The sequence below is a fragment of the Clupea harengus genome, chromosome 17, assembly GCF_900700415.2.
Source record: "Clupea harengus chromosome 17, Ch_v2.0.2, whole genome shotgun sequence".
NCBI classification, from domain to species: Eukaryota; Metazoa; Chordata; class Actinopteri; order Clupeiformes; family Clupeidae; genus Clupea; species Clupea harengus.
Window position 1 is genome coordinate 9,525,325 of NC_045168.1, and position 23,565 is coordinate 9,548,889.

Here is a 23,565-nt window from a genome sequence, read left to right on the forward strand (position 1 = left end):
GGTCCGTGTTCGGGTCGGGGGCGAGGAGGGCAGTGATTTATAGCAGCACAGGCCACATGCTGCACCATATAGTATTGCTTTCACTGGCCTCTGCAACCCACCCTGCCGCTCCCCAGGCTGAAAATAACCAGGGGGAGGCCATTGCCGTGCGCGTAGCTATTTAAAGCAGCTTCTGTTCTCCCCATCACAGAAAATTCCCATACCGTTTAAATCGGTCACATTATTTGACTGCCGACAGGAACGGAAGTGCATTGAAGAGGGACCCGGAGGAGGAGAAGCCGGGAGGACACGCAAATGCAACTCGGCAGAAAGTAGGCTAATGGTGTACAAGTAGCAAGTATCAGTGTATCTGTAGCCTCAAGGTGGGGGTATTATTGGATCGAGCGAGAGGTGCTCTGGATGCGTGTGTATCTTGAAGAACAGTTTTTTTAGGCAACCCGAGCTTTTAACACTGATGACAAAGGAAGGACAATATCTCCAGTTACATCTAGATCTGTATCTATGTTCTAATTGGCTCAGAGGCTTTGTCTTCTGTGCGCTGTGATTCACAAAGCCGATGTTTCCTTGGGTACAAATAAAACAAGAGGGGAGGAGGGGTAGATGGAGAACCTGTGCTTTCCATCTGACTGCACTGGTCGCACAGACTACAAGGGGCTAATGGAATGGAAATCACTGATAAATAATACAATCTCCCTTTTTGCTATTTACTTCCTTTTCTTTCGGCCTTCCTTCTCTCCACTCCCCCTCTTATTGTTTCATTCTCTGAATGATCAGACCAGGTCTTTGTGCGTTTCTTGAAACTGAACACTTGGAACGTCTGCCGTTGATCAGACCTGGTGAAACTGGTTCCTCAATCCTGTGCCCTAGAGATTGATGCCATAATAGATAAACTCACATGCACTACAATGTGGAATATCAAATGTGCAATATTACGACTTCAGTCTTTATTGTACTGCAGTCACTTTATTCCATTATTGTGTGTAAGACAATAATGTTACTTCAATTTATGCTCGGAGGATATGCAAGGACTCTCTGCAATATTGCAACTTATCTCAGGGGGGGAGTACTTATATTACACACCATTGCACGTTGTGTACATTTGGAATTACAGCTATTTTTTTTTTTACTTCTGAATCTTTTATTTACTTTATTGTATTCTTGTTGTCACTATACGTTGTTCCTCATGGCACCAACGGTAGCAGTGCTCCAAATTTCATTATACGCCAAGCTATAAAATGGCAGTAAAGGCTTTCAATCCAATTCAATTCAATAAACAATAAGTTCAATCAATCATTTTACCAGGTAACACACACACACACAAACAAATGTTTTTTCCAGTTCATCAATTTGACAGCATGGAATGTGATGTTCCAGTGCAGACAGACAGAGCGAGGGAGAGAGGGAGAGAGGCGGATGTAGAGAGCCAGCCAGGTAGACAGAGACAGAGCGAGGGAGAGAGGCGGATGTAGAGAGCCAGGCAGGCAGGCAGAGACAGAGCGAGGGAGAGAGGCGGATGTAGAGAGCCAGCCAGGCAGGCAGGCAGCACTCACCGGCTTCTTGATGAAGAACAGAGACAGCGCTCCCACCAGTGGCATGTTCCCCAGCAGGGGCTCCAGCACCACTCTCAGCACGCCATGGAGCTGCAGAAGCAGACAAGAAATCTGACTTATAACAAGCAGGAATTACTTGTAATAACAATTTACTAATTTTATATTAGTATGTTACTATGTTACTATTTTATATTAGTATGTTACTATATTACTATGTACTATACCATGTATTATCAGACAAAAAACTCAACAAACACACACACACACAAACAGAAATACAATTTAGGAAGGTTTCAGTATCAGTGACCCACTCTTAGGAGGCCCTTGAGCCCCTAATCCTCGTCTTTACAATCACCCAGCGAGAGATAACTCAGCAAGGACCGGAACATTCCGAAGGGGACAGGCCCACGAGGCGACGGAGGTGATGCTGCCATTAATACACCACAGCTTAACGTATAGCAGCCATACCAGCCTCAGACAACCCCTTTGGAAACCATGTGTTGGTGTGTATGTGTGTATGTGTGTGTGTGTGGGTGTGTGTGTGTGTGTGTGCGTGCGTGCGTGCGTGCGTGCGTGCGTGCGTGCGTGCGTGCGTGCGTGCGTTTGTGTGTGTGAGGGAGAGAGAGAGAGAAAAAGAGTGAGAGAGAGAGAGAGAGAGAACGTCTTGAAGGTAAGGAAGATGAAGAACTGAGAGAGACAGAGGGAAACAGCCTGAAGAGAGACAGACACAATCATAGAGAGAGAGAGGAGAGGAAAGGGAGTAATAGGAGAAAAAGAGGATCTTTCTAAGAAAGTAAGCAGTTATCTCTCTGGGTTATAAGCGAATGTGCTTTGTCTAGGGGTCCAGGGAGGAAGACTGATTGCTTTTTTCTTGCGGCAAACATTCCATGCAGGCAGGCTAAATAGCTGGTCTCCACTCATGAATCATTTCAGCCTCCAGAAAGATCCATAGGCTTTTCCGTCACCCTGACACTGCGCTTGTCCATTGTTTGTGCAGCCCTAAGCAATGCGAACTCACAAATTATATACTGATCTATAGATTCACTCGGAAGAGCTCCATGAAAAGACACTGCTCTCTCATACAGTATGCCTCTTAGGGATAAAGGAAGGTTTTGGTTCAGTGCATTTCTGGTAAAAAAGCAGTGTCCTTCACATTCACAAATAAAGGGCCTCAAGAGAGGGAAAAAAAACATTAAAATAAAACGCAGTATTCCCAAACTACCAAGTCAGCTCTGCCAAAGAAAGCAGAAGAATCCCAGCCCTGACATCTGTACACATGAATGGTCCATTAAATCGGAAGACAGATTTGAACATTAAAGTCCTTCCACTTTATTTACTTTCTGAGAGGACTTGCCTCGCAATTTAAAGATGCAGTCGGCGATTTGGTTTCCTTTTTTCCAAAGGTTGTTGATATTTGATCTCAACCGCCAATCAAATTTTCGCCCTCCCATGCGTCCTGAATTACCATGTTTTGGCTGGAACAGTCTATGTTTGTTTCCCTTTAACAGCGCCAGGACTAACACCAGAGTTGTTTTGAGCAGAAACACTAATTGGACAGCTAGAGGACCATGAAGAGCAATTTGCTGAATTTGACAAAAAGTGCATGGGATTCGAATCACGGACTACACCTTTAATGCAGCAATATCATTTGAAGTGGTTCTTCAAGTAAAAAAGTAGCCTATGTTATCCCAATGAGATTTTCTGGAGGAAAGGCACTGGCTGTCATTGATAACAAAAGAGAAATGCTTCCTCTGGCCTCTTGTGTTATTCATTAAGTGGATATGTTAGGCATACTAATTCTCCATGTCATCTCGCTGCACTCTCTCTGTAACTGTCAATACAAGGGTTTCACCAAGAACACTCCCATGTATGACTGCTAACAACTGTCTGCATGGTGTAACAAGATACAAACATGCCCAAACACACACACACACACACACACACACACACACACACACACACACACACACACACACACACACACACACACACACACACACACACACACACACACACACATGCACACTTGTGTATGTTGTCCAATCTTTTCCAGCATTGCGGACAGCACAAGGGCATTAGTGTATTCAGTTACACACCATGCCAAAAATACACCCTTCTTAAAAATAGGCTCTGATCAACAGGCTTGCAGAGTCTTTCCTGGAAACAGACATGTTCATGACACAATGGAGAGTTGAGACACTCTGTTTCCAACACACCTCATAACACCGACGACGAGTGGTCATAAACACAAACCAATCAGGCACACATAGACATGCCAGTAACGACAGTCTCGACAGAGCCACAGATTAGTTAACAGTGTATGTTAAACGCCTGACACCACAAACCTCTATCTATATTATCTTTTTCAGTGTATACTGTATGTGTGTCTGTGTATGTGTGAGAGGAAAGGGGGAGAGAGAGAGAGAGAGAGAGAGAGAGAAGCCAGACAGACAGCTTATTGAAGCTGCAACCAATACCGTGCTGTTTCCGTGGAAACATGATGACCATGGGACATGAGCTCAGAATGGAGTGAGGAATGCAATGATCACCTGTATGCTCTTGATGCCGGCTTTGCAGTAGTAGCGTTTAATGTTCACATCTATTTCAGTGCTCCCAACAAAACTGTGTGATATAAATGAACACACACACACACACACACACACAAACACACGTTTAGATATCCATTCAGCCGATATTAGATCCGTATGTAAAGTCATGAGGAAACAAATCTGAGACAAATCTTTCTGACCTTATCTGGAGATCCATGATGATTTGACGCTTGTCTACATTCTCAGTGTAAACCTTAACTCCATTGACCCTCAGAGGCTGTGAACACACACACACACACAGACACACACACATATGCAAATGCACACACAAAAACACACAGAAAAATTCTTGAGATTCTCTGCGGTGCCATTTACATGCCTGCCTTTTAAGATGCCCACTTCAGGCTTCCTAATGTAAGCATACATAGTATTAACCTGTGTCCTATTATTTCCTGTGCAGACTACAAATGTAATCAATATTTGACCATACCGTAACGTGACTGGATTACTAAACACAATACTTAAATAATCAAATAATTCAGATATATCCTATTTTAAGATTGTGATTTAAGGTCTTTGAGATTTAGATTATGTCTTGCAATATGTTGAACCATGACATAAACTGCATAGACTTCTGGGAATCATCAACTCCCAACACATTAAGAGGATGGATGACTGTAATATACTGAGTCCAAGGGGTAATCCGAGACTGTGATTTGTTATGTAATTATAGTATAATGAGGAGAGATTAAAGCTAGTCCTATACATATAAAGCTCACAAACAAGTAATGGTTCTGCAGTATGTACTATATGGAACTATGAATGGGGCAATTTTCTATGGAGCTAATTAGCTCACGCTCGTAATACCCCACTGGGGTCAGGATTCAAATGTGTGATCAAGGGTAAAACCAAGACAGGGGTGGAGAAAGAACACATCCATTCCAGTGGTGTGCCACCCATCTTTGGAATCAGGCCAAACGGGTTAGAAGGCTCCAACACAAAACGGACTTGATGAGACTGTGGGTGGGGAGCAGAGATGTGTGATGTGCTCCGCTCACCTTGTCTCCCAGGTCAATTTTGGTGAAGTTGAAAGTGCTAAGGTGCGCGTTGGCCGCCTTCACGGACGGCTCGATGGTCTCGCGGAACAGCTTCTCCACAAACTGACAGATGTACGGCCACATTTGTTTCACCGTCTGCAGAGGAAGGGAGAAGGAAGAGATGGATCACTCAGAGACAAGAACAACATGACTGACACATGATTGGTCATCATGGGATGATGCAGCAAAATAAAGCTGAAGGGACCTGAGTCCTGGGGGTGGCTCTCTAGATGGCACTGTTTGATTAAGATCCCTTCCCTCATTTGTATTTGTTTTTTTTTATTTGCATTTTTGAATGTCAAATCTGAACAGATGCTGAGAGAGAGAGATAAAGAGGTGTAGGCTGGCTTAAAGAATGAAAGGGAAGAGTGAGAGAGAGGAGCATAATCTAATTCACTATTTACAAGAAAATGGAGGTTTAGGATCTTAAGATGCTGAATTCCCTGTGGTGTACAGCTGGTAATATAACAAACGGCACATCAGCCTCAAGTGTTGCACGCTTCACCACAATCTTTTATATGAATCATGTTTTGCCTAAACTCAGTTAAAGCCTTTCATACTCCATGGAAAATACATTAAAGTGGCTTCGCTGATAAATAATGTAACACCCCTCTATTTCATGAAGCACTGCTAGTGTGAAACAAACACAAACACAGAAATATCTTCGGCACATAGAGACACGCGAGTTTAACTTGAACATTATCTGAGATTTTTGACACGAAGGTAAGAAGTGATGTTTTGCTGTGTGTACGTATATGGGCAATTGCTACAGGAGGAAATGGGGCAGGGCTGGGGGGATCAGCAGTGCTGCAGTGTGCCACATCCCAACCCACTGCAGCCTCCTATCCTATCCTCCTGCTACTCACAGACAAGACAGAGAGAGAGAGAGAGGGGGTAGAGAAGAATGGGAAATGGAGGAAGCAAGGAGGAGAAAGAGAGGGTGAGGTAGAGGGAAGAAGTGAAAGGGAGAGAGGAGAAGCACAGAAGAAAAGGAAAGAGAGGGGAATAGGGAGCAGAAGAGAGAGGATGGGAGGGAGAGAGAGGGGGAGGGGAGACAAGGAGAGATACGAAGAAAAGAGGTACACACCTTGAGAGGAAAAGAGAATGAACAGAGAGAACGACAAAGAGATACCAAGAAGACAGTTGAAAATGTAAATTGTGTCACAGAGAAAGACAAAAGCACCAGTCTGCAGTGACATGTTTAATAGATAAGCAGCTTTAAAGGTCAACCTTTTAACAATGCCTAAAAAACAACCAAAAACATGCTTTGGGAGACAGTGTCCCGAGGCAGTGTTGATAAGTGACATTTTACACTTTTTTACCTTGTTCAACCATTCCACTCTTTCCACATCTGGGAAATGGACCTGGAAAATGACAAGCAGAAGAGTATATAAGACACATGTTTCAAAGGAAGACTAATTAGTCGAGAACAAGATATTCCATAAATCATAAAATATTTGTCACTAAGGAGAAAGATGCCATCGTATATTCCTGCTACATATAGCTTACACTAATAACCTTAGAGTTCAAGCCATTCGAATACTAAAAATGTAGATACAATCCCTTTTACCAATGTTTGATTGTTATATATGCAGAACCGATTACTGTGCTGTCTAAAACCACTTAGACCAGGGTGCATACGGACTAGGTAGTGTCCTGCAGCTTTTATGATATAAGGAACATTGCCATTTCTGTAAGGGCCTCAGGCTATCACATGACCTGCCTGCACTCATACATGTGTAAATACGAATATAGTAAGACATGAAAGCGTATGGTGTTGTTGACAGCCCTGAACACACAATGCGTTGACACAGGCAGACATACAGAGAGAGAGATAAATGAAAAAAGGCGAAGACGGGTGGGTGTAAATTCATGTGTGTCTGTCTGTGAATGACATGAAGAATATACAGTGACTCCTTTTTCAAAGAAACAACAAAGTAATGTTTGCTCCAAGTCATCAATGCTTACAACTGAAAGCCAGCTGTCTCAGAGTGCCTGCGTGTGTATATGAGTGGGCACATTAGCAGGAGCTGAGTAGGCCTCAGCAACGGGTAGTGAAAGAGAAAACGCTGATGCTGCGTTGCTGTGACAGCCTCAGAGAACTGCCGAGGAAGAAAGAAAGAGCAGGACATTTTCATCCCTGAGTTGATGTTAGGGATCTATTGTCACATACCTCTGCTCTGTTCCTCTGTGTAACACTTAGCCTAATGGTAAACAGACACACCCGAACCTTGAACTGATGGTATATCTATATGTAAGAAAAACAAGAATGGTGGGTTACATTACTCACATCCATCTCTTAGAAAGTTTAGCACTTTGTGACAAGAGTTCACAGAAATCGTGGCCTTGAAGAAAGCAGGCACATGCAGGGCAACCCCTACCGACTTCTAGGAACCATCCACATACCTGTGTACTTTGAGCCTCCTACTCCTCCTTGAACAGGCATTTGGATTGGTTTTCAAATGTCAAATTCCATTATAATAACGCTGTTATCATTCCCATCCCACTTAGCTTAAGCTTCACTATGGGGAAGTAATATTTTGATTGACAAAAAGACAGTGGATGACAGAGTAGTTAATTTAAAAGCCACAGAGCACTTGAACCAGAGGACATGAGACAGCTCTCAAGGGGGAACTCAACGTCGGAATCAGCTTCAGATTAAAACGCCTTTTGAGCTTGTATTTACTGACTGAGGACGTTACCAGAAGAATAAATAAAATATAACTCCAGTGAAATAATACCCCATTCAGTTTTACAAGCTAGCATAACAACACATGTCCTCAGCCTCTTCCCCAGATAAGACAGCAGGGCTAGTATGCCTTGCCTTGAGACGCTCCTCTGCATTCTTTTTTGGCCATCACATACTGAGAGCGGTGAGTGGCGGCGAGTCTATTCCACTCCATTCTGCAGGGGATCTACAGAAGGTCTTATGACTCAAGCTAGATTTATTTCCAAAGCCAAACACACTGGCGGGAGTTATCCTTAGCCAGCGCCTGCGATGCGACATGACAGCACAGCAATATCTAGCCTGCTGCCACGGCCACTGCTGCTGGCAGACAGGCAGTTTAACTGTCTCCTACAGCTGGGCAGCCAAGGGGGAGCTGGGGTGATGACACTGGAGAAGGGGGGGAAGGTCTTAAAAAAAACAGGCTAAAACAGCTTCATCCTCTGTCTTGAGTCAATTCTATTTATATATCTATTTAATTATTTATTGGCTTATCCTCTACCCAATCTCATCAAATAGTACTGCAAGCTGCATTTTCACGTGTGAGCGGAGGTTGGAGGTTGAGGTGAGAGGAGGTTGAGTATGACAATGGTGGGCAAGAGGTGAAATGGGTTTCAAAGACAGACACTTCAAATACTGCTGGGATTGAGGAGTTTCAAAGGATTAGCGGTATTTATTTATTTGCTTATTTTAAGAGCGCTCTGTGTTACTTTAGTTCATTACAGACTGTGTAATGCAGCAGCTGAAGCATAAAACATTAAAGCGTACCTATTATCCTTTTCCAGTTTTTCCATTTCCTTTAGTGTGTTAAATGTGCTAGCACAATCCTTATTACCCAATGGCCATGTTATTGCCCAAGGAGATGACCAATCAGAGCACACTGGACTCATCGACAGGGGAGGTGTGTGTGTGTGGGGGGGGGGGTCTTAAAGACAGGAGCTCTAAGCGCATGAAGTGCTAACAGGCAGAGTGTGTTGATAGCACTCTAAGCGTTTCAAACAGAGGGTGAAGAGAGATGAGCAGTGTAAGAAAAATAATGTGTTTTTGGCTAATTGAAGCATGTAAATCTATTCTAGTAGATCCTTTAAGGACCTCTTCTTTTTTTTTTTTTACTGATGAGCAAGTCTTCCCTTAATGAGTGCAGTGGTGGAGAGCTGAGTGCAGACAAGAAAAATGATAAGAATTGTAAAGCTGCTTCTCCCTCCCTGAAGTGTGTTTCCCTTTCAGATCTCACCTCAGCTTGACTCCACTACATCCCACTGCAGTTTGCCTGCCAGTTGGCAGAAAATAGCAGTCTGGATGAGAACACGCTGTGTTCTCTCTCACACAGCAAATGTAATTGGCTGGCTCTCTCTGGGGTCAAATCGTACTCATTTTGAAGTCAACATAGAAATTGCATTGAGTCTGTGAACCGGATACGTTCAACCAGGATCTGACTGCAGTCTATCCAGCTGATTGAGCACTAGGCCATGTCATGACCCATATTCCATACCTGCTAAGGGTTTAAGATGAGGTGTTATCACTCCTCTTTTCTTAAACATGTATTGTTATGAGTGTCGTAAGAGAGTGCTATCAACACACTCTGCCTGTTAGCACTTCATGTGTTCAGTTACGGCAATAGTGGTTTGAAAAGGCTCAAATGTAAGACCGATGTGCAAACAGGAACCACTCAACCTAAATTTTGCCTTTGAAAACCATACTGTAAAGCACTGGAGTGCTTTCCTGATATGCAGATGCAAATACACACACACACACACACCTATCACCTTCAAGTTAAGAGTGCGAGTATGACTTGCATGCCTCAGACCGTATCTATGTCTGTGAGGAGTCAGCACTGGTAATGTGTAAAGGCAGTCTGTGGGCACATCATGAGGCTCTCTGATTTGCCCCCATCCTCACGCCTGCCAGCTCTCTAGTAGAACGGCCTGTAATGTCATTTACAGGCAAAACCCAATTAAACAATCTCTATGAGAACTTCATACTGAGTTCATCACCTTCTACAGTGTAAGCTTCTGACTGATTTACATTAAACTAATGAGGATGACAGAACATGATGTCCCCACCGGTTAAGGAAAGATCCTTACTGGCATGTTACAGGGACTCTGATCAATAATAATCAATCGAAACAGCACTGTGAAAAAGATTGGGGGCCTCCTACACATTAGTTTGGCCTACATTAACTCCTGCTGAGATATATGACCATGTTGCTTGACAGGCTCCTATCGCGAGCTCATATCTCTTCAACACCTACACAGAGACATACAGCCTGTCCACTCTCTCTCTGTTTCAGAGGCAAAAGCTGCTCTGTCCTGAATGGAAACGGAAATCACACGCAAGATGGAAGTCGAGAGCAGAATGGGTCCATTTGGTCTTCCCATCACCCTTTTCTCTCAACACCTACCACAACAAAGAACTCATGTTTGCGTTAAGTCCACATTAAGCGTAACAGTATGCTGATGCCCCAGCATCTGGGATAGGAATAGAGTAAGAATTGGATAGCAGAACATGTTCTAAGTAGCATGTGTTAGTGCTCACATCGTCCAATGAATAAGAACAGTAACAAACCACACATCTTTTGTTGCCATGTCAGGGGGAAAAACTGTTGTTGTCATGACAAAATCTTCATCATAGGGAGGGATTTTGCAGAGATAGTGCAGAAGACCAAATAATGCCCAGTGTTATATGCTTCATGTCCTGCCTCAAGCATTTGGCTCTCACAATACCTCGTTCCCCTGACTTGGCAGTAGGACTTCCCTTGGGGACACACCTTCCCTAATGCAGTGTAAAGGATTGGACAGCATCTCACACACACACACACACACACACACACGCCTCAAGCCCGTTGTTTTGTTTGGCTGATATATCCCTGGAGGGGAGTCATCACTGTTTTTAAAGCAAGCTTAGGGCTTGTGTCACTTCTGAGGACAGCTGCCTTAAACATCAGCTGTGGACCTCAAACTGTTTCTCTAATGACTGGCTACAACACAGCATGTATATCCCAGATCACACGGTGGCAACTCTTTTGCTGAGGCTACTGATTAGGTCTTTTAAATAATTAGCTCAAACGATAAGAGATTCAATTTAAATCATTTTGAAAAGACCACTCTTATAGGGATGAGAATACAATGCATCATCTTTTCCAGTAATACTGATATATATTTCTGTGTTAATATGACGATTATAGTTTTATGACGATAAATAACATTTTAACCCTAATTAGACCAAAGGTAACACCAAACCGTTCATGAATGAGGCATATTGCATAGGCTACTGTAAGCATCCACATTTTAAACACAGATTTTAACTGAGGCTTAAACTTAACGCCATTAATAGCCTATACAGTAACCTAAGGGTTCATATAAACGTAAGCTTCACTTCATCTGAACCCAGAGAGCCGTTACAACTTTAACCCAATATTCAATTGAAAATTTCGGCTATAGGGGTGGTGAACTTATTGACAGGCCTACTGTATCTCTTACCCATGACGGTAGCTCTGATGACACCAGGCTCTGCTTGAAACTTCTCTCCTCTTGGTCAAAGAATGACAAGGCTCTGCTTAGTCTCGAGTTTTTACTTCCCGCGTTCTTCCTCCAGAAGAAAAATACAGCGAGTCCAATTAAAAGCCAACTGAAACTAAACTCAAAATACCCCAGAACGTAAATAGGGAAAATTAACATAAAAGTTTTCGCAAACTGTCTCCATGTGCAAACCAAGTCATTCGTAGAAGATACGGGCTCATCCGTGAAGTCCGCCGGTAGAGCGGGGTTTGGCTTGGTCGGGGTGTCCGGTACACTCTGCCCACTGTCTTTTGGCCCTGCGGAACCTGCCGGGTGTGAATGAGCTCCTCGTACTGCCGTCATGTTCTCCTTTATCATGTCAAGCCGAGCAGGGTGAGTGTCCTTCGGCTTTGGTGGCGTGCAATCCAGTTGAGGTAAATGTCCCTTCAAGTTTGGCAGTGATTTAAAGGGGATGCTCGGACTGTCACTGAGTATAATGTTGCCTAATACGACATGGACATAACGTTATACTAGTTTGCTTTGCCATGTTATATTTGTAAACATAGCAACACACAAGCACACATTTACGAAAGAATCACGCTTTGCGAGCCTCATCTCCAAATCCCGAAAGTTGGTGTCCCCATATTTGGTTGTATCTCAGGTTAAGTCACTCACGCCCCGTTCCATTTTGAGGAGAACATCGGCTATTTAACCCTCTCCGTTTTGAAGACTATGCATAATGTTTCTATTAACAATTATCGTTGTAGACCTCTTCATATATCCTTCGTTGGCATCTACAATCATGTTAATCTCATACACTTTCCCAGTCCATCGCGTCACCCTCTGTAGCTGCGCGAGACCCTTTTAACTATCGATACACCCGCGTTGATTTGGGACACGCGCGCGCTCTCTCTCTCGCTCTCTCTCTGCACGTTCTTGTGTCCAGTCCAGGGTGAAACCATCATACGCATTCATTTGAATAGGCGAACTCACACAGGCTGAGACCAGCGCGACATCGCCATCCAGTGGTTGCAGGTTGCAAGTACAAAAGTCAGAAGTCCCAAGAAAACAAGAGCAGTGAGAGAGATAGGAGCAGCCCATTGATGCAGCTACTACTTTCTCTGCCTCTCTGCGAGACGTCTGTCTCCCCCTGAAAATAATCCCAGAAATTCCAGTTCACACACGTAAAAAATGCCGTTCAAACCATCTTGCCTAGCTTGCTGGCGAAAGCAGATGCTATTTGCTCTTTTGCCTTGGGCAGATGCTCTTTTTGCAAAACAGTGTTAATGTCACGCCATGGGACATACACAGTTCTTGACCAGTACGTTCTGAATGTTCTTGATAGTATGTTCTGAATAGCCTGTGTCCACTCTGAATATTTCTGTTGCTTACTGTGACTTCTGGTAAAGGAAGCCTCATCTAAAAGCAGCACTGCCAAGTACTATAACCAATAGATTTCTGTGATTATTCAAAAGGACTTCTTAGCCCTTTTTAGTTCATATTGCAATGCCTGTGTTTGCAAAACTAGAAGCACTGTGTATGATATTATTTATGTACAGTACTCACTAAGAACAAAAAACAAAAGGACAATTCTAACAAGGCCATGTTGTGATTTCTGTCTGTAACATAATTCAACCGAGTGGAAAAAATGTTTCAAGATGATGTGTTAATAAATGTTAAGTAATACAAAAGTTTGAATTTGATATGTGGCTGGGCTGATCATTAAAGGCTTATGAATATCTTGTTCTGGTACTGAAAACACAAGGAAATCCTGGTTTGGTATTCTGACCAACCAGACCTGCAATGTTTTTTCTTTTAGAGGTCTGTTGTTTTCTGGGATTCTTAAAAGGAAATCTGCTAGGCAGAGGTTGACATATATTGGTGCCCTACAAAGATGGTACATCTCTATTTTAAAAACCTATGTGATATATCTTCATGTAGGCTATCTTTAGAATATGAGTTATTGTACTTGACCTTTGTTTACACATTCACACCGTATTTCTATGACCAGATGTCAGGTCAATGCACTCTAAAAGCAATGACAATATACTGACAGTTAGCATAAAAAGGGGATCTTCCTGTTTTTCTCTCCTCTTCTCTCTCTCTCATAACATGAGCTGAAGCTTCATAATGAAAGTATATGCTGTTTGACCAGTAGGCTAGGGAGGGGATGTAAAGTGTTTGTTAAGTTGAGCAATCTGCAACATCCTTCAACAGCCAGCCTAAAGAGCTCCAGAGAAGTTCCTAGCATAGAGCCAGTGTTCTTCATTATGTCAGTTTCTTAGTCTCTGATGCTGTAATAATATAAAGGAAAAAGAAAATGTTATGGTTGTGTTCTGTCAATTATTGGGATAAGGGAGTTAACATCACAACAGTTTTACAGTGAGGATACAACCTGAGAATCTGGTACAACCACATAATTTCTGGTACAGTTATGGAGCTATGTGGCAATGACTAACATTTTTCTTTTACAGTGATATTTGTGTGCAGTATGCACACAGCATCTACCATTTATACTACCTCCAACCGTTAAGAGGCAACAGTGCGCCTGTGCACTCCTCAGCCTACTTAAAGCCCATAAGAAGAAGAAGAAGAGGCATGGCCAATTGAACATTTTGTGTCCTGTTGCCATGATAACGACGCAGTCTGCCATGGTGTCATGGCGGTGAAGAGTGTAAACACAAATCTGTTGCGGCAGAATAGTTAGCATTTTAATGGTGAGGTTCGAGTAGACTCTCAGCAGTATGTATCATGAATAGGGTAAATATCGTTTTACACATTCGTCTTCAGAAAATTAGCCATGCTTGCCAATACATGCTAGTGTAAGATTAAACGATATGAGCTAGCTAATGATAGCTTGCTAGCTTGTCAGTTATCGTAACGTTAGCTCAGATTGCTACTTTTAAAAAGTGATCTTTTAGCAACTAAGCTGATTACCCGCCCTGCTAGTCAATGTCAATTAGCTAGTTAGCTCGTTTTGCCGCAAGTTGTATCATGCATTTTAGTTAGTATCGCTACCACGGTAGTGTTGGGAGTTCTGTCTTCAACGATGTTGTGTGGTTGGAATGGCATAAAATCAAATTCGATAGGCATAACGTTAAGTTATCTAGTTAGTCATGGTAAGAACCACCTCTTAGATATCGGATCTCATAGCAACATGACCTAAGTTATGTCCTTTCTGTTTAGAGGAAACCACTCACTGTAACAAACTGTGAATACCATAACACGTGCAATTTACTGTTAAGTTGAGTAATGTTTTTTTAAAGAAAATCACAAAAGAAGACACTTGGAGAACAGACGAACTAAAGAAACACATGCGGGTAATGTGATGAGCTATGCACTGGGCTTGATTTGTGAAATATTACCTGTGTGTTTTGTGATGTTATCGATAAAACCCCACTTATTGTTAATACCAGGGATATGAGGAAGATATCAAGAGAGGAGAGAAAATGCGACGCAGTGAGGATGAAAGGAGACACAGGAGTGGAGCATCTGTGGACCGTCGACAAAGAGACCATGAACGAGAAGAGACAAGAGACAAAGAGAAACTTAAAGAGAGAGAACAAAAAGAGCGTACAAAACATAGAGAACTGGAGAGGTACAGAGATATGGACAGAAGAAGAGAGGACCCCAGAGAGAAAGCGAATGGGAGAAATGAACGAGAAAGAGAACAACGAAAGGATCGAGAGAAGGACAAAGGGGTAGACATTAATAGTAGAGATAAGAGACATGATAGAGTAGAGAAGGAGACTAGAGATAAAGAAAAGGAGCGAGAGAAATATAAGGAAGTAATGTCAGAGAGGGAAAAAGAGAGGGAGAGGGACAAAAGAAGAGCAGAGAGAGAAAGGGAACGAAGGAGTGAAAGAGACATGGCAGGAGATGTTACTAGAGCGAGATTACAGGATGGAGAGATAGAAACAGAGCGCGATAGGAGAGAGAGAAACAGATCCAGGGACCACATGAAAGAGAGTGTGCACAGAGAGGGGAAGGAAAGAAACAGAGAAAGAGAAAGAAGAGAACGGCATGGTGACCATGAGCTCTCTGGATACAAAGAAGGCCGAGGTGAGTTGATGTAAAAAAAATAACTAATGAAATGACATGCTTGGTATAATGGTTGTGTAATGTTTGGGGTTTCTCATTATTGACGTCAGCGCTCTCTTTTCAGAACAGAGAGAACACAGAATGGAGAAAGAGGTGGGAGAAAAAAGACGAAAAGAGAGAGAGCACCGTGTAAGGGTGACCCCATTTCCTTGTATTGCACTTTATAACTCCGGTAGTGCACTTCATTACTTCTGCAGAAGAAAGAGTCTCTGCATGATTACAAAGCCCTTGTATATATGCAACTGACTTGTCAGTAAACATTAAGGCAGCTTCCTCCAGATGCTGGATTTAACTGTGAGTGTGTAATCATGGACTCCTGATATTTGGTTGGGTAGGGTGCCAGTGAGATGCGAAATTCAGAACGGGAGCGACGCCACCGTGACCACGGGGGTTCCGAGGGACGTATTCATGGTGAGAGGGACCGAGACCGGGAGAGAGCGAGGGAGGAACCAGAGAAGAGACACAGGGAAGAGTCAGAACAGATGAAGAGGGGAACAACATCTAGTCATAAGGACAAAGACAACAGAAAAGATAGAAAGGTAAAAACCAGTGCTGTTTATGTATGTGGGTTTGTCATTTCATGTTTAATAAATGGATTATTGATATGTGTGAGGTTTGTGTAGTGTCATGAAACATTTCCAGGCCTTAACTGGTCTCCCAACTTGACCCTCACCTAGTGTTTCTCTGTGTTCCATGATGTAATAGGATCAAATGGTGGTGAAATCCCAGTCAACCTGGAGATCTAGTCAGGGGGACTTTAATGACCCAGATATTCCTGTAAGAATGATCTCTAAAATGGCATTTATTCCTCTATTAGCTGATAGCTTTGTGTTTGGTCTGCGTCTTTCTATTCTTATCGTATGGAGGAAAAGCATGTCATCACCCTGGGTTGTTCTTAGCTGGCCTGCTGCATTGTAACATTGCTTTGCTCTCTCCCTTGCATGGTGTCATTTTCCCACAAGCTTCTTAAATGTCTCCCTTGCTGAATGGCTTATGCATCTGATATGCATCTTATTGAATGTTTGCTCAAACTAATTTCTGTTTTTCATATAAGGTTGAAAATGAAGATACAGAAAAGCCACCGAGTGGGGACTATGAGGAGGTGGATTATGAGGAAGATTTTGAGGTAAAAAAAAAAAAAAAAAAAATCTGTTGTGAGATTTTATTTTCTCCACAGTTTCATCTTTTTTTAGTTCATTTTATCTATTAAATGTTGACAATATTTATTTTGCATGCTTTAAAATGGATACTTTAACACCAAGAAAATGGTGAGTGATTTATATTTTGTTTAATTTCTCCCTCTAGTATAGTTCCCCCCCCTATTATTTACACACACACACACACACACACACACACAATGTGTGTTACCAGGTCAATTCTCCAAGTACTAATTTGCCTCTGTTAATGACTGGCAACATACACGCTTTTCTTCAGGATTATGAAGAGGATTTTGAGGATGCTGATGAAGATGAACATGCTTCAGGAGAGGAAAAGCAAGACGATAAAGAAGACGACCTAAGCCCACAGAGGAGAGAGGAGATCAGAGCCATCCAGAGGGCCATGGATGAGGAAAATGAACGAGCGGGATCCTCCCAGTCACGACCCAGGACTGAGGAGAGCTTGACACCCAGGACCGGTAAACACAGACAGAATGTGAACCCTCTTGTCTCGTTAGTAAATAGAACATCAAACACTTGGAATGTCTGTATGCTTATGAAATGGATCATTTTCCATTTCATATTTTGTAATCTGAATGAAAACAATCAACCATGTTTTTTTTGTAAGTCAGTGTGTTTTCAGAGAGAGGACTTAAACATTGTGTTATTGTATGAAGTAAATGAAATGCATGAAGTGGATTGTGCTATTATAAATCATATTTAAAATATGGTACCAGATGTCTAGTTTTAAGAGAAGACCTATTAATTATGGATGAACAATTTCCTGTGTGAAATCATGTACCCCTTTTTCCACTGTCTAAGATCTGCTGTAGCATTAATTTGTCTCCATGCGTTTAAACCTCAGACACTGAAACTCAGCCACCCCGAGGTCGTCAGCACAGAGGAGTCATAGACTTTGTTTCAGCAAAGCGTCGGGAAGTCAGCAAGAAGGTGTCTAGCAGACAGAAGTAGGTGTTCTTACAAAATGAAAAACATCCATTCATTCCTCTTCACACTATGTTTTCTGTGCATTTTCTCTGGAAATATTACAGATGTCTAGACTCTTGCTTAGTTTGCTTTGCAACAAAAGTACTGTATATATATATATAAAAAAAAAATTAACAGCAAAAGTTGTGAACATTAGATTTGAAATCAACTTCTATTTTAGGGTCAGGATATAGTCCCCATCCTCTATCTAATCAATTTGATGGTCCAGCTGTCTAGCTGTAAGCCATGAGTGACTTGAGTTGTGGACTATGATTGCCTGGTAGGAAGCGCAGTGCTGAACTGCTTCGGATGATTGATCTGGACTTCTCCATCACCTTCTCCGTCCTCGACCTGCCCCCTGTCAATGAGTACGACATGTACATCAAAAGCTTTGGGACCACAAACACCAAACAGGTCAGTCCACATTATGGCATCAATTAAGATATGTAGTTTCCATGTCCCAACAGTATTATCATAATTCTTTGTCAACCATGATGCATTAATGATGAGATCGTTTTTCAGGCCTATGTCCAATGTAATGAAGAGAACACAGACAGAGAGGTACAGACGGAGGAGACAGACACGAGTGACAAGTGGACACAGCATCCAGCTGAAACCAGCATATCGTGTGGAGGTACAGCGGAGGACAGCACTGAAATTCTGTTTATTAAGCTCCTATCTATGAAAAGCTTGTTGACCTTTACCCTTTGCTGTATTCTCTTCTCTTCTGTTGCCGTCACAGGACCTGACCAGTCCCAGGACGCCGTGGTTGACGTCACCCTCAGGACGAATTTCGACTCCCGGCGCCTGGTGTCTTTTTTGCGCTCTGCGACACAGGTGCACAGGAAAGCCTCTTTGGCAGCATTAAATAGCTCTCGTGGAGTCTATTTTAATCAGAGCCTCAGCTCTGTGGAAATGCTGGCAGTTCTCTAAGCACTCTTGTTTCACGATCAGGATAACTGAGAGACTGTCTGTCCCTGGCAGGTGATGTCGGTGCTTCTGGAGGAGGACCGGGCAGAAAGACACGCTCTGACCAGGTTCAAGTCCCAGTCGGACTCCCTGTCCTTCAGCGACGGCTGCCTGCAGCTTAACACCAGGTTGCCCTTCCTGCACGGTATGCCTGCTGCTCATGATTCAGAGCAAGGGGGGGGTCTCCCATTCTGAGTAAAAGGGCTGGGCCATGTTGTTCCTCTACTCATTCACTCAGCCTGCTAATGGCACTCAATACGTTTCCCTACAGCACATTTGCTTGGTACATCCAGATGGTTGATAGAAACATTATGGTCCTCTGAGTCTGTGTGTGTGTGTGTGTGTGTGTGTGTGTGTGTGTGTGCGTGCGCGCGCGTCACATGAGCACACCTTTGCGTTTTCATCCCAGACAGTGACTTGCATCACGGTCATTAATTAACGAAAGAAGATTGCCCTCTGTCAGCATGCCCTCTCTCAAACCTGTGTGGGTTTGTTTGTCTTTCTGCACTCCCAGGTGATAAATCAGGAGCTTGAGTGCTCTTAGGCAGGACAGTAGCGACTACCCGAGGAGTAATTCATCGCCTCTGTTGACAAAAACAGGCCAGTGGAAACTCTGGTCAGAAAATGGCACTGGCCTGTCAGGGACTGTGGTCTATAACAGTATCTAGCAGATGGAACTCTCTGGCCAGTCTTTGACCTTTTTGTGTCTCTGTGTGTGTGTGTGTGTGTGTGTGTGTGTGTGTGTGTGTGTGTGTGTGTGTGTTTGTGTGTGTGTGTGTGTGTGTGTGTGTGTGTGTGTGTTTGTGTGTGTGTGTGTGTGTGTGTGTGTGTGTGTGTGTGTGTGTGTGTGTGTGTGTGTGTGTGTGTGTGTGTGTGTGTGTGTGTGTGTGTGTGTGTGTGTGTGCGTGCGCGTGTGTAGGTCGGCAGGTCAGCCACCTCCACTTCTCCGATGCACAGCGGCAGACCCTCCTCTCTGTCCATGCCCCATCCACCAAACCCAGCGCCGTGCGCCTGGACTCCCAGAGCATCATCTGCGTGTGGAACATCTGGGAGCCGTCCAGGCCTCAAAAGACCCTGGTCTACGAGTCAGAGGTACTGACCAAAGAAGTGTGCTCATTTCATTTTGATTTTGTACAGTTAATGTCATTCTGTCTCTTATCATCTCGCAACACACACTCACACACTGTCATCAACGTTGACTTGTCTGTTTTTTCTATCACTGCCTGTTAGCATCTATGTTCATTACATCGTCTCTCATCTTTTCTGTTCCACTTCCTGTCTCTCCCAAACACTTCCCTTCTCCCAGGTTTGCTGCTGTTGTTTCAGTCCAGGGAAGGCCACACTGGTGTTTGCTGGTACCTCTGTGGGCTCCGTGGTGCTATGGGACCTGAGGGAGCCCTCCAGCAGCCACTACAGCCTGAAGATAGGAGAGAGTGACTGGATTCTGCGCTACCCCACCTTTTCCACTGGTCAGTCCTAAGCAGACTGCTGCCACTGCAGGCTATTCACAGACATGAGCATTTTTTTACTGCACCTGCTGTCACAGTTTCAAGATGTCATAGTAGTGAGAATACGGTCCCGACTTGAGGCCGAACGTATGATGCAACCTCTGCTTGGGCTAAATTATTGGGACAAAGGCAGGTGCCTGTGTAATTAGCTTCATATATTAGATACTCGCCTCATCTCAGGTTGTTCCAGTGATATCAGTGTTCTGAGGCATGATGAGCGTAGTGGTTGTTTATGTTTCTGACTTTAAGGATGACCTTTGACCTTGTTCCTCTGCCCCATAGATGCTGTGCTCTCAGTGTCTGGCCACCTGTCTACTGTGCGGGCCGTGGAGCCTGTCACCGTTCCTGTGTCTGAGGGACTCAGACCAGAGCTCCCCCTGCTGGTAAACCAGGAAGGTGAAGACAACAGCCTGCCTGACCACAATAATAAACCACGTTATAACGGTGCACTGGGTTCTGCACATGATTTCGTGTAAATAATTTTAGCATGTTATGACATTGTGAGATTTTCATTTTTTTTTTTTTTTCATTCAGAATCGTTGGGATTGTCCTTTCTGTTAGCCTCACTTGATGAGAAAGGGGTGCTTAATCTCTGGGTAAGCCCAAGTTCAGTTCACTGATTCTGGCCAAACGGAAAATTCAGAGCATGTTCTCGAGGTAATCTGTTGCCTTGACAAACCTGACTGTGTGTCTCTTGCCATCAGGTTGTTGTAGAGCTTCCCAAATCCAGTGACGCTGGATCACAGACCGATCTGGGTGAGCCCTCTTGCAGTGTGATACTGCCAGTTTGATTCTTCTCACTGTTCAGTTTTTGGGTGATGGAAGGTTCAGTAGGATGATTGTGTGTTTTTTTTCTTTCTTTTCTACCTGGATCTCCTGTAGGGTTGCGGCCTGGTGGGAAGGTGAAACTGCTCCACAGCTCCACTCTGCAGACATGTGACTCAAGGTAAGGTATAAATGTGTGGGCATACCTCTCGTTCTATTTACATTATTAGTGTGTGTTTGTGTCTGTAACTGCAGCACACCAACACACGCGCACACACACACACACACACACACACACACACACACACACACACACACAAAACCACTTCCATTTCAATGTCTGCAACAGGTCTTCCCCTCATGATGTCACTCACCCAGGACCACTGCAGGCCCTGTTATTGAAGTTCCTCCCCTCTGACTCCAGCCACTACTTCATAGGCACAAACATGGTCAGTGTCAACCCACTTTTTCTTTTTACTCTTTTGTCAGATAAATACTGTAGTAATGACATAGCATAATAACAAACTAAAGGATTGTTCATGGAGTACAAAGTCACAAGTGCTTGTTGAATACTGTCCTGTTTGTTCTGTTCATGTGATGAAGTGGATCTGATGTAAAATGTGAGGTGCAGGATGTTCCTCTGTTTCAATGACAGGGTGTAGTAAACCATGGGACCAGGCATGGCCTCAAGGCCCCTCCTAAGTTCTACAGTCCTCAGGTGGCTGGCTTTAGGCCTGTGCAGATCAGCTCTCTGGAGTTCTGCTCCAATGGACAGCCCCACTTCTTGGTGAGTGCTTACATTTGGCAATGTTTTTTGAATATGGGCGCTGTTTGCGTCTTAGTGTATGGTATAGTGTGAACTTGCGGGGGGAGGGGGGTGCATTTGAGTGTATTCAAATTGAACAAGATTGCATATGTGCGTTTTTTGTGTTTGTGTGGCTCCATGTGTTTGTGCTATAGGTGGGCTGTGGTGATGGCAGTGTACGGCTACACTCAATACAGAGTGAGCAGCCTCTGTTGGAGTGGTCTGGCAGCACCGGTGGGGAAGCGGTCGTCTCGGTCCAGTGGGCTCTGACCCGGCCTGCTGTTTTCTGTGTTCTGGACGCAGCGTCCTGTCTGCACCTCTGGAACCTCGTGGAAGACCAACAGCGCCCTGTCCTCACAGAGAGAATTGATGTGGACAGGTCAGTGCAGGCCTGCTGTGGTCGTGATGAAATACGTTGTTTACAATCAAGGGGGTAAAGTCTCACCTCATACAATGTTAAGTGATAATGGCAGAAAGTTTTTCTTTTTCTTTTAGAAAAGTGTGAACTTTTTGTATATCGCTGTCATTTTATGTCTCCCAACCTGAATGAAATATACTTAAAACAAATTAATCAAGACGTTTATTTTCTACTAAATTTATTTTCAAGTATGAAGACATTGCAATATGTAAATCTTGATTTTGTTGTCCTTTTCCGTCTCCAATCAGTGTGACCACCATGGCTGTGTTTGGAGACCCTGCCACACAGAACATGTACTCTGGCATAGCGCTGGCAAAGCATTCTGGGAGGATTGAGATTCATTATTTCAGGAAGCGGTTCACTGTGCCTACCCTTGCAGACAGCGAGAAGCTGGACAGCCTAATGCGTGACGCTTTGTAAACCGAGTGCCTGAGCTCACCAGTCTGGCCTACAGAGTGACTATACACATGATCTTGATTCTCAATAGTTTGGCACAAGGAGGTCAGAGAACGCACTAGTTCTCCACTTATTTTTGTAAACAATTGACAGAGCTGTGTAGAACCATATCATGGCTTATATTTAGTACAGAATTGTATTTATTGCTTTAGATGTCACATTTGTGATAACACTCTTGAAGTGCCGCAGTGGCACATACTTCTGCACTTGCCATACGAATTTATTGGAAATCATCCAGTCAACAGTAAGTAATTAGCATTTGCTAATAGAGATTTTTATGACCCAGTGACAGCGTAGTTCATTGGAAATATACAACAAAAAAATCCAAAGAGTTTGAGAATGGAACTTCGATTCACCTCAGGGAAGAAATGATCTTGTTCCATTACTTTAAAGCTGAATTTCTTTTATTGGTTTTAAAAATAATTTTGTAAATAGTATTGTAGACTATATGTGCTGATTGTATTGGGTCCAAAACATTAAAAAAATGTCTTTGTAATAAAGACTGGGTATGTGAATTATTATCTCTCCTGTTAAATATTATTTCACTTTTTATTTACCTTATACCTTATTTTTCAACTGCTCTTGTTGGATATTTAAAACATGCCTTTCTAATTAAGTTGCATGCTAAAAAAGAGCAAGTAAACCTTCACCAGAGAGAACCTTCAATGCTCACCGAATGCCTTTTCTGAGCGACTAGTATCCTAGCAACGAATTGTAGTCGCCGGTGGATTTATAAAATTAAGCAATATAGTACGAGTGCGAGTGGGGTAGGTAAGGGATATTCCCACGGGTGGTGTTCGGCCGTAGCCACGAGGCTTTATAGTCAACCAATAAACATTTAAACACGAAATTATTGATTAAAAAATGTTTATTTCGCCATTGTTTCTCCGCAACAAAAAAAATAGTTCCATTGTCAACGTCTTTTGGAATTATAAGAACTTTGAATTAACGGTTATCGCTTAATTGTATCAACGTGCTATA

At 43.2% G+C, this 23,565-nt stretch overlaps 2 protein-coding genes across 10 annotated transcripts in view; one reads left to right on the top strand and one right to left on the bottom strand.

Moving 5' to 3' along the window:
- esyt2b (extended synaptotagmin-like protein 2b) overlaps window positions 1–12,380 on the bottom strand; it is a 34,490-nt gene extending 22,110 nt beyond the window's left edge. For both annotated transcript variants that reach the window (XM_031583961.2, XM_031583960.2), the window contains exons 1-6: window positions 11,401–12,380; window positions 6,519–6,560; window positions 5,158–5,292; window positions 4,300–4,376; window positions 4,100–4,172; window positions 1,551–1,640 (exon numbers count right to left, since the gene is read on the bottom strand). In XM_031583961.2, the coding sequence (XP_031439821.1) occupies window positions 1,551–1,640; window positions 4,100–4,172; window positions 4,300–4,376; window positions 5,158–5,292; window positions 6,519–6,560; window positions 11,401–11,796 (813 nt within the window). In that variant the 5' untranslated portion in view covers window positions 11,797–12,380. The remainder of the gene's footprint in view (window positions 1–1,550; window positions 1,641–4,099; window positions 4,173–4,299; window positions 4,377–5,157; window positions 5,293–6,518; window positions 6,561–11,400) is intronic.
- Window positions 12,381–14,043: 1,663 nt separating this feature from the next.
- Window positions 14,044–23,357, top strand: dync2i1 (dynein 2 intermediate chain 1). Of its 8 annotated transcripts, none has more exons than XM_042710273.1 (24): window positions 14,044–14,178; window positions 14,685–14,738; window positions 14,835–15,480; window positions 15,584–15,648; window positions 15,855–16,058; window positions 16,225–16,296; window positions 16,574–16,645; window positions 16,782–16,787; window positions 16,954–17,155; window positions 17,542–17,644; window positions 17,948–18,077; window positions 18,186–18,297; window positions 18,406–18,500; window positions 18,648–18,777; window positions 19,552–19,724; window positions 19,939–20,101; window positions 20,423–20,536; window positions 20,675–20,736; window positions 20,845–20,896; window positions 21,023–21,086; window positions 21,255–21,354; window positions 21,561–21,692; window positions 21,866–22,089; window positions 22,377–23,357. In XM_042710273.1, the coding sequence occupies exons 1-24, from the start codon at window positions 14,170–14,172 to the stop codon at window positions 22,546–22,548; spliced, it is 3,156 nt and encodes a 1,051-aa protein (XP_042566207.1). In that variant the 5' UTR covers window positions 14,044–14,169; the 3' UTR covers window positions 22,549–23,357. The 8 variants fall into 8 exon arrangements, with proteins under 8 accessions (XP_042566207.1, XP_042566208.1, XP_042566211.1 ...); XM_042710275.1 differs by having other exon boundaries at window positions 14,075–14,135; XM_042710276.1 differs by lacking the exon at window positions 14,044–14,178 and adding an exon at window positions 14,219–14,537.
- The last annotated feature ends 208 nt before the right edge of the window (window positions 23,358–23,565 follow it).